This window comes from Anoplolepis gracilipes, chromosome 3 (genome assembly GCF_047496725.1).
Source record: "Anoplolepis gracilipes chromosome 3, ASM4749672v1, whole genome shotgun sequence".
Classification (NCBI taxonomy): domain Eukaryota; kingdom Metazoa; phylum Arthropoda; class Insecta; order Hymenoptera; family Formicidae; genus Anoplolepis; species Anoplolepis gracilipes.
The window spans coordinates 8901489-8918864 of NC_132972.1; the positions used below are offsets into that span (position 1 = coordinate 8901489).

Sequence of the window (17376 nt, forward strand, 5' to 3'; positions counted from 1 at the left end):
ATTGCGGAAGAGCGGTATATATGTATATTCGTGCAATTACACGACTTTGCCGCGCCCCACGCGTATCGTGCGTATATATATATATATATATATACGCACACATAAGCACGTATTTCTCTCTTACCCTCTCGTTCCCCGTTTTATCTAATCGCGAGCGTGCGTGTGTAGGTGCCATCAGACAATAGGGCACCATCGTCGACAGCGGCGCGAACGGACGTTGATTCGACGGTCTCCTTCAATTTTTTACACGAGCATCGTGTAAAAAATTGATTTGATTTGCCTCCCGCGTCTGATTTATCGACGATGTCGATTGGTATTTTCTCGCTCCCCGCGCGTTGAATAATTGTCGCTATTAATAACTGCGAATTCAATTCTCCGGTTCAATATCTGCCGAGGAGCTGCGCGCTGGCGAAGACGAGGCGGGCCGCGTCTCCTCCTTCTTTCTCGCGTTCATTTAATCGCGCCTTGCTTCGAGAACGCGTACGAGAGACGGAATATTCTAAAATCCATAAACCTTTCCCCCCTTCGAGCACTGATCGACGATAAGAGACTTATTACCCGTCGTAAATTACAAGCGATTCCTTATCGCGCCGTGTGGCGTTACAAATTATCGGCTTTGTATCGAGAGATCAGCAGTCGGAAAGCGCAGGCGGGAGAGATCGATCAACGATCCTGCACATGTATTCATTTAGATCGATTGTAGCGAGATGAAAAGAACCCTAATGCGCGCGGTTAACTCTTCTGCCTTACAATAAGAAGATTTGCAGAGTGCATTTTAGATGTCGAAGAAATAATAATCTGCAAGCATGAGTCTCAATATCTGCACAGAGATTCGCAATCGCGAATCTTGTCAATAAATTTTTTCTTATAATATCAACTTCGAAATATTCTAACATTTCAAACAATATAATAGATATCAAAATGCACGACACTTTTGTTTATCTAATATAACAATCGAAAAGAGTCTCGAAATTGCAGTGATATCATTATCATCACCCCGTGATGCAATTGATTGTCAACATTTCTTATTTAATATTGAAGTAATAGTAAAGTTATTAGTTCTAATGTGTAAGAGATAAGAGAGGTAAGCAGTATTGAATTAGCTTTCAACACGATTCAACTTCACTTATCTAACAGAATCGAGATCAAGGAAATTGTCAAACTTCTCGACAGAAACCGATACTGAAACGCGATATTGGTACAAATAGCTATGATAATGATAGAGCTTAAGATTTCATCGGAATAGTGAAGTTTGGTCGGTTATCCGAAGGTGTCAGATAAGTGAAGGCAGAGTTTATCGGGCGACGATTCCGCTCCGCGCGAACGCGCTCGTTACGCGCGAGCACGGAAACTCGATTATGCAACGGTTCGTTACCTTGATACTGTCGTAGCAGGCGGTGACCCGTCCGTTCTGCACCTCGACGTTAGCCGGCGGATGAGCGAACTTGCACTCCGTGTCGGGCCTGGTGCACTTGTTGCGCTGGAACTCCCGACAGACCTCCAGTTGCAGCCACCGCGAGTCCTTGCCGTTTAGTAGGTTATTCATGTTGACCATTGCCATTCTTCCACTCCTGGAAGACCGAAGAATCCCCCGTTCGTGCGCTGGCCTCTACCGTTAGAGAGAGAGAAAGTCCCGAGACTCTCCAACACCGAACTCACCACCGCGATAACTCTCCTCTCTCTCTCTCCCACTCTTCCTTCCTAAACTCCTCGCGTGATGATCGGCGCCTTTTTTCCCCGGGTCGCGTGCACTCGCGTTGACTGATCTTGTCAAGGATATATATACGTTTCGATTTATGGGTTACGATCGCAACTCGCGGCACGAGCTCGTTGGCAACTGCTCACGGGATTTCGCGACGTTCACCCTTACGTTCCACCACTTTCACCCTGTTTCGTCAGTCTCTCTCACCATTCGCTCACGCATACGTTCATTCGCCCCTTCTTTTATCTCTTTCGCTCTCTTTCTCTCTCGCTCTCTCACTTTCTTTCATACACGAAATCCCGCGTATGCCTCGGAGTCGTTCAACTACTTCAGACTTTATTATACCTTACAGACGGCGGATCTTCCGGATCCTTAAGCACGATGTGACGTTCTTAATGTCTCATGTATGTACGCGCGTCTAGCGACAACCCGCGATTGTTTTTTTTTTTTGTGCGTAGATCCTCTGCGTGGGAAATCACTACTGTCTCTCTCGCGATCCCGATCTTCCTCACGTTGAAGTCGCGCTTGACTCTCGGTCGTCGTCGTTGTTGTCGGGCGATATTTCGGCGAATCGTCGTCTCGCGAAGATTCGACGTTTATCAGTAACGTCGGCTGTTTCGAGCGTGGCTTATCGGCGTCGTGTCTCTCCCGCCCGATATCGATTCCACGTCGTGGCGAATTAATCGAAGGAGCGCGATGGCGGATTTAGGCGTCGTCGTCGATGGTTAGCGATTTTGTGAGATTCTTTGCTCTCATAGGCCGTGTAAGTAGCAGGTGGCGTGGTACGCGCGTTTCCCGCTTCGATAATCTCTGAGTAGGTGTGAAAGCCGGATGTATATAGCCGAGAGGAAAGGACGGGATATCTCACCGAGAAAGAAGAGGGAAAAAAAGCGAAGAGGTGAAGCTATATTATCGACAGCGATTAGGCTTCGGTCGATTTTAGGCGAGACGGCACAGCCGCTACACTCTTCCTGGCTGCTGGTGATGAGGCGACGGCGAAGGTCGTCGATCTCGTCTATCGACTCCTCGTTCACTCTATACTTCCTTTATCTTCCCTTGATCTTGCAGCACGCCGCACTCGAGAAGCCGAGGACGTAGTAGTAATAGTTGGGCAAAGCTTGAAAGCCTTCGAAGCTAAACGTCGACCAAGAGGAGTGTGCTCTCTAGATGCGCGCGCTTTTGTACGCGTATCTCCTCTTCCTTTATTACACACAGGAGGCTGCAGTTGGTCGCTGCTGAGGGTGTACTGACGTGCGCACGTGTTTGTGTACGTATGTGTATTTGTCTACGTATGCGTGTCTCGAAAAGCCGGTCTCGTGGCGTCCTTCAAGCCGGTTTCAAACCAACGCGTGTTTCTCGTGACGGCGACTCTACTGGAAGGAGTACAGAGGTACGTTGGTGTTGTGTTGGTAGCCGGTACAGCGGAGGAGCAGGCCCGTGTTCACCACGGTGGTCTGTCGGTGTTGTTGCTGTTGCTGTTGCTGTTGCTCAAGTAGGAGAAGACGAAGGTGGGAGAAAGAAGGGCCGCTCCGTGCGTGAAAAGGTGGCGAAAACCCTTACGCGCCGTCCTACCGGGACCGGGAGGAACGGCGGCGCGCGAGTCGGTTATTTCGGGGTCGGATTTTCGGGGGCAGGATGCCCGGGAAAGGAGACGGCGGACGCGGATGCCGATGAAGAAGCGTGCGAAGAGAGACTGGTAACGGAGACGAACGACGAACAGGAGTGGTAAGAGAGTGGTGTTGTAAGCACGTAAAGACGACGGGCGCGACAAAGCGGACGTATAGGCGACAAGAGAGGGCAAAGGTCCGGCGGCCGGGTCGCGCTTGGGGTTCGGGTCGTGTCGGGATCGGACCCGAACAGAAGAGGGGGGACAGAGGAGTGTTGGAGTCCAGGGAGGAGATGTCGGGGAAGGGAGGGTGCGGAAACGACGAGACAGAGAGAGAAAGAGAGAGGGAGGTTTCCGGAGGGGGGAGGGAGGTAGGGCAGGGCAGGGCGGGGGGACCGGGGGAGAGGAGAGGAGAGAATTGCGAGTTAGCGAGTGACGTTGCGCTTCCGTTCCTCGGATTTACGTCATTTATTCGGCGCACTGCTGGCTCCTCCCGCGCGGTCGAACTCCAGTTCCTGCTGTTCTGGAAACATACCAAAAGCGAAAACTCGCGTTACTGCGGATGCAAAGGCTTAAAATGCTTTCTGTTTCGGGCTTCTGAGCGGTCGGGGGAGATAATAGGGGGTAACGGCGATGCAGGGGGGAAGGGGTTAAGCGCAAGCCGCGAACAGACAGACAAATATACTCGGTAAAGCGCAAAACTACGCAATGCACAAGCACGCTCGAGCAATCGACAGACGTTATCAATATCGAGATTGCGAACACGTCGCGATTCGAATTCGAAAAAAAAAAAAAAAAAAAAAAAAATATTGACAAGCAGCGCGTTATCGCCCGTTGTCGGTAAACACAAATCGGAAAGATCTGACTGCGGATTCAAAGCATACTCCCTCCCAGCGGTATCTGCGACCCACGAGACCCCCATTTATAAATAAAAAAAAAAAAAAAAAAAACAACGAAATGTTAGATTAGCAATTTATCGCAGTTTATCGATTTAGCAAGAACGATTAAAGTCTCGCAATCTGGTATAATTAAACTGTGCTCTGTGAACGGATTATTAATACATTAATCGTTTCTCTAAATATTTCCTATTTGGAGAATAGAATTTAATCAAGATACAATTAAGCTATAGTATCAATGATAAAAATATGTATTCAGTGGCGAATATTTTTAAAGCATCGCAAGCAACTTTAATCGACCCAACGAATAGCCTCGCACACACCAGTAGTGAAGCGCCGCATAATTTAATAATTCTAGCTGTGAAAACTCGCAACGTGCCATAACTCTTCACGATCTCCTGCGTACATTAGCCGGAGAAAAACTGTGTTTGCTTATGCGCAGCATAAACATCGGAGCGCGAGGCGTTTCGGGGGTGAAGGGAGAGAAACGGGGACACGGTCGTGCATTTTATGTACGACGACGTAGAGATACACAGTTAAGGCGAAGAAAAAGGCACGCGCCCGACCGGGACTGCAGTACAATTTTCCGTCGCGCAAGTAAGCCGCTTACGAAAAGCGGGCTCGAGTCGCCGTTTCTCATGTTACCTGGCACGAGTTATGACGACGTATGTGTGCGCGTCCGGCGCGTACACAAACGGCCGCGCCGCGACGGCCAAGAAAAACGTTTCAAGCCCGATCGTTTGTTTTCGTCAGAATTCTGCGTGAGAATCGCTGAAATAACGCTGCGCAAAAGTTACGCTAAAATCTCGATAATATCCGCTGTCAAGTGCAATAAATGTCACACCTACTCTAAGAGTTTGTGTATTTAAAAATTAATTCTTCAAATAGTACGTATATATGTATATAAAGAGTTTATAAGCTATTTATTATAATTCGCAACAGAAATTAGAATTTAGATTAATATTTATTATTTTTTATTCATCATTTTAAATATTACGTATTTTGATACAAGATAAACTATTATTTTGTACATGTGCAAAATATATTAAAAAAACCTATATTCTGCATACAGTAAAATATCATTTTAATGAATCACTTCTCCTCCTCCCCTTCCATCCAATTATTTCAATTGTTCTCCTTACATTTTAAACAAAATATGATATATATCAAATGAAAATTCTGTGTTTTTTGGAGGAAATAAAATACATTTTTTTATATCATGCGTTTTATTATTAGATTTCATCAACAATATTTTTTTGAATCAAACCATATAATTTTTTTGCTCAAACTTAATAATTTTAAATAATTTTAATAAAATAATTTTACTAAATATGGCAAAATATTAAGAGAAAGGTATATTAAAATCAATAATTTATGAGATATTAAAACTTTTATTTTAATAAATAGTTACGTAAAATGATGAAACTTTTATTCAAAATATTTTTTTCTAGAATGAGAGACAATTAAAATAATTGACTGAGTAAAAGGCGAGCGGAAGGAGAATGCATTAAAATGGTCTATTTGTATACAATATGTATATTGTGATTTTTCAAATATTTTTCATATTGCACAACAAAATTATAAATAAAACCCTATCACAAATTATAAATCATCCAACAAAGTTTACATTTTATTTTATTTTTATAGCTCAACTATTTAATAAAATTGTGAAACCATATTCATTAATATCAAATCAGTTTCTCGAAATATACTAACTTTTGGTATTCTAATAAATTTTAAATCTACAAATTTTCCTTTCGAAACAGTTTCACGCGAGAAAGAATGTAACGTAAAGTAACGTTCCGCTTACTATTTTAAAGAGTGAAAATTGAATGCATTCCTGCATCCGGTTAAAAGTCGAATATATTAAATTTCAAAAATATCGCTCGGTACAATAACGTGAGATGTTATGCAATAACTATAAACGTCGAAAATAAATACTTTTTGCGCGACTCCAATATTACTTATATTTCGAATATTTCAAACTTTCATGTTATCTATCCAATAACAGTCTAAACATACATCCTGATGTACGAATATAAGTGTGGATATTCCAATAATCTGAGAATAACATCAACAATTGTTAAAATTATTTTAGAACTAGAAAGCAGATATAGAAAAATGTTACGAATACGCTCACAATATATGGAATATGCGATAAATTGCCGCATCTACCTATAAAGGAAATGTGTCAATTCAGATTTAACCTTTATCTAGACAAACAGACACTCTTTTTAGTTTTATGAACCTATTGGATTTATGTATTTTACTCGGTTGTTCGTTGCTGCAGTTTGTCTGAAATATTTTTATTTCCACTTGCTGACAGCCTGTTAGTAATCCAGAGTTATATTCATAATTCCACTGCACTATTACATACGTAATATTTTTTCGCTCATTATGTTAGCTCAATGTATTAGCATAATATTCTTTATAATTATTTTACAAAACTACTATTTTATCTGAATGTCACAGGAAAAAAATATATTTATTATTATTTATAAAACGATAATGTAGTCTTAAGTATATTAGAATATTTTATCTAATCAAAAAAGTATATAAGTTTTAAAATATTAATGTTAAAATATTACCGATATAAGCATATTAACAGTAATTATATTTTCAATATTATAATTCATAAACGTATCCCATATGCACGTTAATTATCGTTAATCGAATGACATTTAAAAATGTACATATTTCAATAATTTGACACTCTAACGTTACGATATTAAATTATTTCGATAAAAAAATCACTTCAATAGGAATAGCATATCGCGTTCAGATAAGAATTAATGTGATATCTCTCCGCATCAGATGGCGCGTATTGTTAATCTGGAACGAATCGCTGATACCGCCGGCGTGAAACTTTGATCAAAAAAAGCGGGAAGGTCGACTTTATTAATAATTATTACATACAAGACGGAGCCGAGCAGGCAAGACACAACTAACGCGCGTACACGGATCTTTCTCTTTCTCTTTCTCTCGTGACTCGCGTGCTCGAGAGAGACCACACTCTGTCTCTCTCTCATTCCCATTCTCTCTCCGTCTTTCTCTCTCGCTCCCGTTCTTTCGTTCTCTGCCGGTCGAATCGATATACGTGCACGAATGCGGCTTCGAGCTTCGTCCACTTCTTCTTTCACGTGACTACCGCAGGAAAGAGGGCCGGCCGAATCAATATCTCACACAGACATTTCAACCTCGTCCTCGTCGCTGTCGCCGCGAGCTCCTCGCACCCTTCGAAGGTCGTTCTCATCGTCTGAGCCGAATCCGGCGTTGCAAAAGGACTGAATCTCTAATTAATCTCTCTTTTTATCCGAATACGCGCATCTATCGCGTGCACGTGTGAGAGCACGTGTGCCAAACGCGCAAGCGTGCACGCTGCATCACAATATATTCAACGGCCATGGAAATTGATACTTAACTTTTTTTATTAAATTATACAGAACCTTCAATAAAGTACCCGACACTCTGTCTAATTCCAAGTATCATTAAAAGTTGCAGCAAGAGCGAGATTCTTTGCACGACGCAAATCGAATTAAAACATCGGAGATTTCTAAAGAGATAACAGATTCTTATCTTTTTCTCCCTCTCTCTTTCTCTATCTTAAAAATACTTGTAGCTAACTTAATCCTTCTTTAATCAAGAGCATATCGACGCGCCGAACTCCAGAGATCTTTTTTATTCTTTTAATTCTTGTTTGTCAACATGCATAATGTCATTACTTGTGTTATGTATATGTGTTACAATTTTATAATTTTTAAAATCCAATAATTTTGTATTTTTTTAATTTTGTAAATATAAAATTTTAATAATATTCAAAATTAAAAGTTTATTCGCGGTGGCAAGATGTTATGGATTGACCATTCTTAACATTAATATTATTGAACAAGCTTTAATTTTCGTGATTAAAAAAATTAAAATATGCTGAAATTTGTTATTAAAATTATTTAATAACAAATGTTTAGTATATAGCTGTTATATATTTTATATGCAATATTTTACACTAAAAAAAGATACATCTCATGCGGATTTGAAAACGGTGACATAGCGGATATTAAGCAGACACGCTGTTTTCTCATTGCGAGCTTTTATTTGCTAGACGGTCCATTTATAACGAAGCCATCATAATACAACGGTTGGATACGTGATTGCGGTCGATTGAATAAATCCATCAACGATACGCCGACAGAGAGCCGGCGATTCGATCGGCAGAGGATGAGTGAATATTAGAACGAAAGAGACGGGAATAAAGGCACATAGGGCATAGGGGTATGTGAGAAAGAAGAGAGAAGGACAAAGAGCGATGAGGTAGAAAAAATGATTTTTAACATTTCCGATAGATTGCGCCTGATTACCCGGACCGTACGAGCGAGCACGTGCAGCTCTGCACGCGCGTGTGTGCATGTGCACGCTCGTTCACTCGATAGGTTTCCCTTTGTACGCGGGACCGGGAGTAAAGTAAAAAAGAAGAGCGAAATTAACGGAATGAAACAATGGGAACGACCGGGCTTAAGGGTTGCTGCCAGCTGTGTAATGGAATTAGGTCCGATTAAATTAGCTAAAAGGATTTTAGGTATGTACCGAAGGAGCAAACTACGTTTTCGATATTATCGTATTTCTTTCTCGTACCTGCGGATACAAGCGATGCTCCAAATCGTGCCTTTAATGTGACCCCGATAACTGTCATGCATAACAAACGTAACGTTCGCCTAAGTTTCTAATATATCCTTTCTATTTTCTAATATTTCTAATATTTTCGAATTGGAAATTAATTTCTTTTAAACGTTTCAATTCAATTTTAATTTGAAATAATATAACAGAGAAAAACATTTCTCCTGTATTATAATTAAGTTGGATTCTAAAATATTTTTTGGATATTTTCTCTCAAATAAAATTAAATTTCCAAGTTCTTGTAACTTTTTATATAATCTTAAACATTTGATTTAATCATAATTACATCATAAACGTTCATGTTAAATATGCATGTCAAGTCAAAAATACCGGCAAAAAGATTTCACATATATGCGCGCGCACGAGTACATGTACTTGATTGACATATATCACTTCATTTATTCATATATTTCACAAAGTTAATTTGAATATTCATATCTTGCTAAGTAACATAATAAAGACGAAACCAAATTAAATAATTTATGCAGTTCTTTTTTTTTTTTTTAATATTGTATAATTTTCGATCGACATTTTCTTTTAAAACACAGAACGGCAAAAGAAGAGTCGCAAAAAATATTCGACGAAAGAAGCTCTCGAAAGCTTTTCCACGGAGCAATGTAGATCTGAGCAAACCTCGATGCCGGGTACGGTAGTAAGTGGATCTTTTTAAAAGGGTTTATATTTCGTCGTAAAAATAAGACACGGCCGCGTGCTACTAGCGGAATCTTCGTCCCGATATAAATTCGCATGCGCCAATGCACTATTTTCTTCTCCGGACTTTTTGCATGCCACGTCGTCTCTTTTCAATAGATACAAACGTATATACAAAATCCCAGGAAAGGAATCCGCGAAGAGAGCGGGAAGCATCATCTTCTTATGCGCGCGCGGGGATAGAACTCAACTCTTCTGCATCAGCACGTTGCTGCTATTGTGGAAGTTGCAGAGGAAGAACCGGAAACACACCGTGCCTATCCTAGCCAATCGGAGCGCCCCAGCGCCAGCGCCGAATTCCGTTCATTAAGGAAGTTACCGGTCGAACAAAGTAGCGCGCAAGAAGTAATTGACATTCGGTTGTGCAGCCTGTATCGTGCCTGGATAATAACCGGCTGGCTGCGCGAGCTCGCAGGATGCAATTTGTTTTGTAACAAGCCCGTCTGCCCTTCCCTCCCCCTTCCCGCCTTCCTCGCTTTCGAATTACGCGAATCGCTATTTCATCCCGGGCGCAATTAGACACCATTTCGCGCCCCGTATAATCGCTGTTTCGGGAGTTTTCGCTACTTAGAGGGAAAGAGACGATATATCGACGAACTGTCACTTTGATTTACCTTCTTAAGCAATTACAAACTCGAAATTTTTTTTTATCGATGTCACGTTATAAAGGAACACCGCGTGCTTAAAACGGAAAAGTTGATGCGACTAATAATCACCTATTAAGTAATCACTGTAATGAAAAATCGATTACAAATTTGCCGTAGAATTCATAATCGAAATTTGATCCGCTAAAAGTAGGACGTTCCTTAAATAAGACTTCGACCTAGAAAAGATTGCTTTAATCGAAGTTAATTATCCAAATTACTCATATAATCCATGTTATATTATTGAACGATTTCAAGCTCAACGTTTTGGTTATTAATGTGACTCAATTTTTCAGTAAGTTTATTAGTATAAACACGACAAAGTGGCGCGAGAACCATGTAAAGTAATGAGAAACAAACGTAGAATTAAATGCCTGAAATTTATGCCAACATAAGCTGTGTTATGTGCACAATGTTGCAGTTATGTTTTGCTGAAAAGTAAGCAATTTAGCAGGGCGAAGGGGATATTACGTGTAAGCAAACTGTGTATTATTTGCATTTTCATATTTACATTCGCAAATGCGTCGATGAGATAATTCACGCAAAGAATACTTTAAATTGCAACGCAATGTGTTAGCTCGTTGATAAGCGAAAAAAATCGAGTTAAAAAAAATTGTCAAAGTAAGAAAAACTATTGTACCTTGAAATATGTTACACGTTTTAAGATAAGCTAATTGTCTTTTCAACAATAGTAAAAATTTTAAAATTAGCAACTCATCGCTTTAATCACCATCTATTTATAGCTTAAGAAATTACATGTTTCGTGTAATCATTTAGCTCTTAACTAGAAGAGTCTGTTTTTAAATCCTATATATTTCTTGTGTTATATAAAGTATTAAAGAATTTAATAAATTAAGAGAAATATAATTTTAATTATTAATATAATTATAATATTTTAATTTAATATAAATTATATAATTTTAAATATACCGAGTTATAAATAAAATGTGCAAAATCTCACAGTGTATTTCATAAAGTTTTGTAAAGATTTTAAAAAATTCTAAAAGTGTCCTCTTAGATACCTCTCTCTCTCTCTCTCTCTCTCTCTCTCTCTCTCTCTCTCTCTCTCTCTCTCTCTCTCTCTCTTATGCGCGCGTCTCATGAGGCTTGATTTTATAAAATTTTATAAAAGTTTGAGAAACGCAGACAATGAGAAAATATCCGCTAAAATGAAATCACCATGCGTATAAAGCAGAGGCGCATTATTAACCGAATGGAAAACAATAGCGATATCGATCGCCGATTCGCCATGGCATCCACTCGAACAGGGCGGTGCAAATGCACAACGTCGGGCTTTACGTTCACACTTTCGACATTTAAGTATCTATGGACAACAAGTTTGCCACATCTGCCGAGATTCCACGATGGGAGAACATATTTCGTAAAATATCCGAGAAATTATCACTGCGCTTCGAGCCACTGTTTCGTAGTTTGAACGCGTTCGAACTTTAATCCGACGAAACTTTACACCCCGTTTTATATATGTGATACTGTTTTTCATCGAAGTTTATGATAATGATATCAGTAACTCAATACAACTACTGTGTTAAAATAGTCTTTAATAAACTAATCAATTTGATTTATTTTTAAATATTCTTAAAAATTATAAGCAACATTTTTAGTATATTAATAAATATTTTCTTCAATCTTCTATTTCTTGTTAAAATTTTATTTTGTTATTATTATGAAACCTTTAATTTGTCACAAAATTGTCAACATGATCTTTATATCCAATTTTCCATCCAATTTTCGTAGGAGGACCGAGTAGATATTTTTATAAAGAATTTAAAAGATAATTTGTTTTTGCCGCGCAAAAATGCGATATATTCTACATAAAAAAAATAACCAAAAAACAAAAGAAACGTTACACAAAAGTGATGTACATCGCTTTATGAGAGCCTTTTGTAAGCAATATTAATTTTTTGAAGCGAATACCGAGGTAAATATAACGTTAAGCATAACTTTGGCCGACAAGAGCATACTCGTACGTTCTAATCTTAGGGGAGTACAAAGATATATATATATAGCCACGGAGGAAGATCCCGCACGTTGTTAAAAAAATTCCAAATTGCGTGAAGAGGCAGAGTTGAGGAGAAAAATATTCAACGTTCAGCCGCCAATTCTCATTACATTAGGAACAACATTCGCGGCGTGTCGCAGTATCATTTTCAGCAAGTCCGTTCCCACATGTCCGTGCTGGCTTCCATCGCACGCAAATGGTTGCGTGCAATTATACGGAGAATATTTTTCGTCCCAACGAGCGACGTTTTCGGACTAAAAGCGCACCGTGCATGAGATCAGAACCAGTATACCGGCATTTTCCACGAGTACTCGCATTAAAAAATAACCCGTATGTTCGAGAGAAAAGCTACCCTCGAGCCGCTTTATTGATGCGAATTATTCTGAAATGTAGTGGAATTTCGTTTATTAAAACCGTCAAGACATAAGCGGAATACTGAGAATGAATGGTAGGTAATTTTGAATCCGTACATACATAAGTGTTATAGAAATATTTTCTCTCTAAATTAATAAATATACATAACGAAATATTTATAATGTTAAATACAGCTCAATAACGTTGTATTAATAATTCACAAAAATACAAATTTACAATATTAATAATATAAATTTAATACATTTAATTATAATGTAATTAAATAAATACAAACAAAATATGTTACATAAATAAAATTAAAAATGTATAATTACATAAATTAACACAAATTGATAAAATACATATTATAAAATATGTACAGAGAAAATTAGTCTTTCATTCATATAATCTTCAATTCAATTTTGTCTTAAAAATATATCTAACAGTGATCGGTATAAAAAGTAAAGTCTATAGATATATTTCGGTTATCATTTTTCGGTTTTAAATCCAAAATTCTCAAGAAAATGATGGAGCCAGTGAAATTCCTTCAATAAACGCGTGACATATCGGTGGATGAAGTGCAATTAGAACGCGAAATTGGTCGCGTGTGAGAGAGCGAGGGGTTAAAAAACCGCTCAAAAGCAATTTGACGAGGCGCGGTGGATGCGTCGGGCCGCTTTGAAGCCATAAATTCGCGAGGGGGCGCGCGATTGCGGGTGCGACGGGGGGTTTGTTCGCCGTCCAATCGGACGTTGTGCTCTTGCTGCTCGTTCATGCATTTCAACGCTTGCAAATCATTCATTCCGACTCATTGTCGGCAAGTCGGCCGCGCTACGCGCGCGTTGTCACGCCACGCAAAATGCATACTCGCTCGCTCTCTGTCTCTCTTTCTCTCTCTCTCCCGCGCCATGCGAATTCCTCGGAATAGGATGCGAAGGGAAAGAGCAATGCCCTTGAATATTTATCGTTCCCGCGGGATCAAATTCTGCGCCAGCGAACGCGCTATCAGCGAGCCGCACGAATTGGCGCGAAAACGCAGTCATTACGGCACGACCAAGCCGCGAATCGGAAAAACCGAGATCGTTATAAAGAGCTGTTCTGAAAAAATTATGCGTATATCGAGAAAGAGCAAGCGAGAGAGAAAGGGACAAAGAGAAATCATTCATCGCGTTGCTTCGATATTCGCGATTGTTTATTTAACCATTTAGCACATGAATATAGATTTTATGAACATAGATTCCTGCTAATTTAATTATATATTTGTTTATGTTTACGTTAATTATTACTGAAATGTTAAACGATACTAAATGCACAATAAGCTAAGCCACGCGTAAACAATTATGATTTATATATAAATATCACGATCTTTTTATAATACAGAGAGGCAATAAACTGTAGTTCGCTGTTTTTCATTATTTGCTCTATTCTTTGAATTTAAAAGCTTCCTGAAATTCATTTCTGAGTGTTTTTTTTTAATTCCATTATATACAACTTTATTAAAGATCGATCCATCATCGCGAACAAAATAGGATAGAATTTCCAACTACCTTTGTTATTTTAAAATTTTAAACCGAATGTGCAAAGGCCGATTTAATAACTTTTCATTTTTTTTTAAGCGTATGAAATAGTAGAAAGCTACAATTTTGCGCATGAATACACTTGAACTTTTTTATTTCCTTGCTTTTTGTGTTGTTTCAGTATCTTAATTTCACTTTATATCTTATCTGTACTTTGAATTTATTATTAACATCTTTTTCTCTTTCATTTTAGATTTGTTTCTACTCACATCAAATCTAATTTTTTAATCAGGTATGTTTAGAACTGTTATTGAGAAAGTTTATTTTCAGCAAAAAATCACAAGCTTTAATTGAGTGAGATATTTGAAACGATGAAAAACAAAGAGAGTTCATTACACAATTGCGTCGATAATTACGGGATTTATTGAATGAATACATCAAATTAATGCTGTTCTGGCATTGCGAAACGCTGCACGCTGGTGCTGTATCGGCTATGAAATCCCAATCGTACACAGATCGCGAAGAAGAGAAGGGAAGGTTAACAGGCCACGACAAGAAGAGGGGCGGACAGAGACGAAAAGAGTGGTGAGAATGGGGGGAGAAGGGAGAGGTTACAAGCGAGACTGCGAGTTCGTTCGAGCATCCAAAAAAGGGGAACGCAAGAACGCCCGTGGATTTACGTTGATGTATCGCCCGAGGTGAGCGAGAAAGAGAAAGGACCGATGGAAGGGAGAGAGGGTAAAACGGGAAGCAGGGTGGGGCACAGTAGGGGAAAAATATTTGTAGGTTATACTGGCGGGTCAACGCCACCCGCCTGTTCCTCACGTGAACGCAGCCTGTCATGGGACTAAAATTAAAACGAGGCACACCCCGATGATAGTAGCATGCATGCGTCTAGAAACGCTTCTGATATTTCGTATCGATACTATCAGATAACATCCAAGCGTTATTGAAAACCTCCTTGGCAACGAAACTTGAATTATGATACTAAATAATATTTGGAATATAATATTGAATAAGAGATATCAGAGAGCTATATATTATAATTTTGTAACGCTTTGTTACACTTCTATATCTTCAAATATCTATCAATTATTTGAAATTGATATACGTGAGACGAGATCATTGAATAACAGAAACTTTCTTGTATTATATGCACCAACATTACAAGATATTGTATACTTTTAAAGTTTCAATATTAAGTTTAACTTCCCTTCTCATATCGATCATAATTCTAAACTTTTTAAATTGAAAAATAATGCTGAGTTATATTAAAAAATATAAATAAACTATAAGATAAATAAAAAATTCATATGTGAGAGGAACTTCAAAACTCATGTGTCTTCTAAATTCTACTAAAATTCATTCGTTACAAAACAGCAAATTTATGATAAATTGAAACATTTATTATTATTTATATATATATATATATATATATATGAAAATTTCTCATTTGCATAAATCTGAGAAATTTAAAGAGACGTTTCAAGAGAAATGGTAAACCCAGACAGTGTGCAAGACTGCACAGAATACGTTGCCAAGTTTACGGTTAAGATGCCGCAAAGGTGATGCTCTGTGCTCGCACTTTAGCGTCGCCCCGTTGCTACGCTTTCAGGCGCGACAGCTCAACATTATGTGCACAACCCTCAAATTACGTCACCGTTCTCAAATATGCATCCGTCATCCTTTTCTGTATCTCCCCGAACTTTTCTCACTAAGAATTAATGCGTACGGTAAAGCGTGCTGCAATCAGCATTACGAAATCGGCAGTCGATTGTATTCCTTCTACGTATTCTCTTCGAACAGCTATTCTTAACCAAAATTCGATTACAGCGGCTACTTAGCAGTTCTCGTAATTTAATTAACGAAATCGAGTTTCTGTCGAGGCAAATTCTACTTGCTAAATTAACTAAGGCACAATGTTATGTAATCAATTTTCACCCGTGCAACTTAATTCCTCTCGGCATCTTTTCATTTTGAATATTATATAATCAAATATTCAATCAAGTGTACACATAAATTTTTATTAAAGTAAAATAACAAAAAAAAAAAAAAAAAAAAAAAAAAACCGGAAAGCTGCATTTATACTAACAGTATACAGTATTTTACAATATATCTCACTTTTATGCGCGTATCTCTCCATCTATCTTTCGAGATTGATCAATAGGTCGAACGCTTCTCCAGAATGAGAGTTGCTGGCAAAAGTGGAGAAGGCTGGATGCGTCCTTTCCGAATTATCGATCGGTATAACCGTCGATAAGTTCACCGTGTCAACCGCCGACGGATTGGTATGATTACATTACCCCAAAACGTCATTTTAGAAGGTTTATTAAAATGATTGCACATACTGATAATGTATAAAGTTTTTTAAAAAACTTTTTTATTGGATATTAATCCTTTCAAATACGCAGTATATTTAGTTAGCTCTTATAAAAGCGTAATGAAATATTAACAGTGCATCAATTTATATTTACTTTGAAAAGTTTATTTTCAAAAATTATTTAAGAAATAAATAATGTTTTTTAATACAGAGAGATGTGTAAATAGTTAAAGTAAAAAAAAACTAATAAAGGTAAATAGTGATACTTCTTTTCTATTTTATTTTTACTACTTTTGTGCGTTTTAAAATTCCTAGTGATGAAATTGTTTATCTTCATAGCGTAATTTAGTTGCAATGTTTTAAGTCTTTTAATCTAAATTAAACTTTATATGCACTTACATTAGGACATCGTTAAAAAGATTGTGCAAGATAATACCTGACAATAATTTAAAAAAAAGATACCGCGCAAAATATTTAAAGTTTTAAAATGTGATTTTTCTAAATATGAAAATCTATATCATATTCATTTTATTTAGAATGAAAATGTGTATGTGTATACAAAATTATAGTAATGAGAATTTCTCGTAGTTCTATTTTTAATAATATTTTACATTTTGACATTTCTCTTAATAAAGTTATTTGTCTTCAAAGTATGAATTATATTTGTATAAAGAGTAGAGTACGCATATTATATGCATTTTTTAATTTAAATTTAAAATTCCATAAAATCCGTTACAAAAAATTGTTTTTTATACAATTTAGAAAGATTATTAAGAGAAATTTTTAAGAAAAAAATGATAATATCATATGTGAATACAAACAAATATAAATAACGAAGATATTTTTTGAAATATAACAGAAGTTTAAGATATTGAAATAATTTATCTTATTTTTATAGAAAGTCACAAAGAATCGCGAAAAGCAAATACGAAAGT

The 17376-nt window shown here is 37.8% G+C and overlaps 1 protein-coding gene and 1 long non-coding RNA gene across 27 annotated transcripts in view; one reads left to right on the top strand and one right to left on the bottom strand.

The window, feature by feature from the left end:
* The window catches only part of LOC140664093 (protein muscleblind), a 378997-nt gene that overhangs the window by 354933 nt on the left and 6688 nt on the right, over nt 1-17376 (bottom strand). For 23 of the 25 annotated variants that reach the window (XR_012046388.1, XR_012046389.1, XR_012046390.1 and 20 more), the window contains exon 2: nt 1376-3831. Coding sequence is in view for 22 of the 25 variants with exons in the window: in XM_072888838.1 (XP_072744939.1) it covers nt 1376-1561 (186 nt within the window). In the remaining 3 variants the exon portion in view is untranslated. The remainder of the gene's footprint in view (nt 1-1375; nt 3832-17376) is intronic. The other 2 variants (XM_072888827.1, XM_072888826.1) reach the window with 2 other exon arrangements.
* LOC140664096 (uncharacterized) overlaps nt 1-17376 on the top strand; it is a 241066-nt gene that overhangs the window by 209555 nt on the left and 14135 nt on the right. The window lies entirely within an intron of this gene.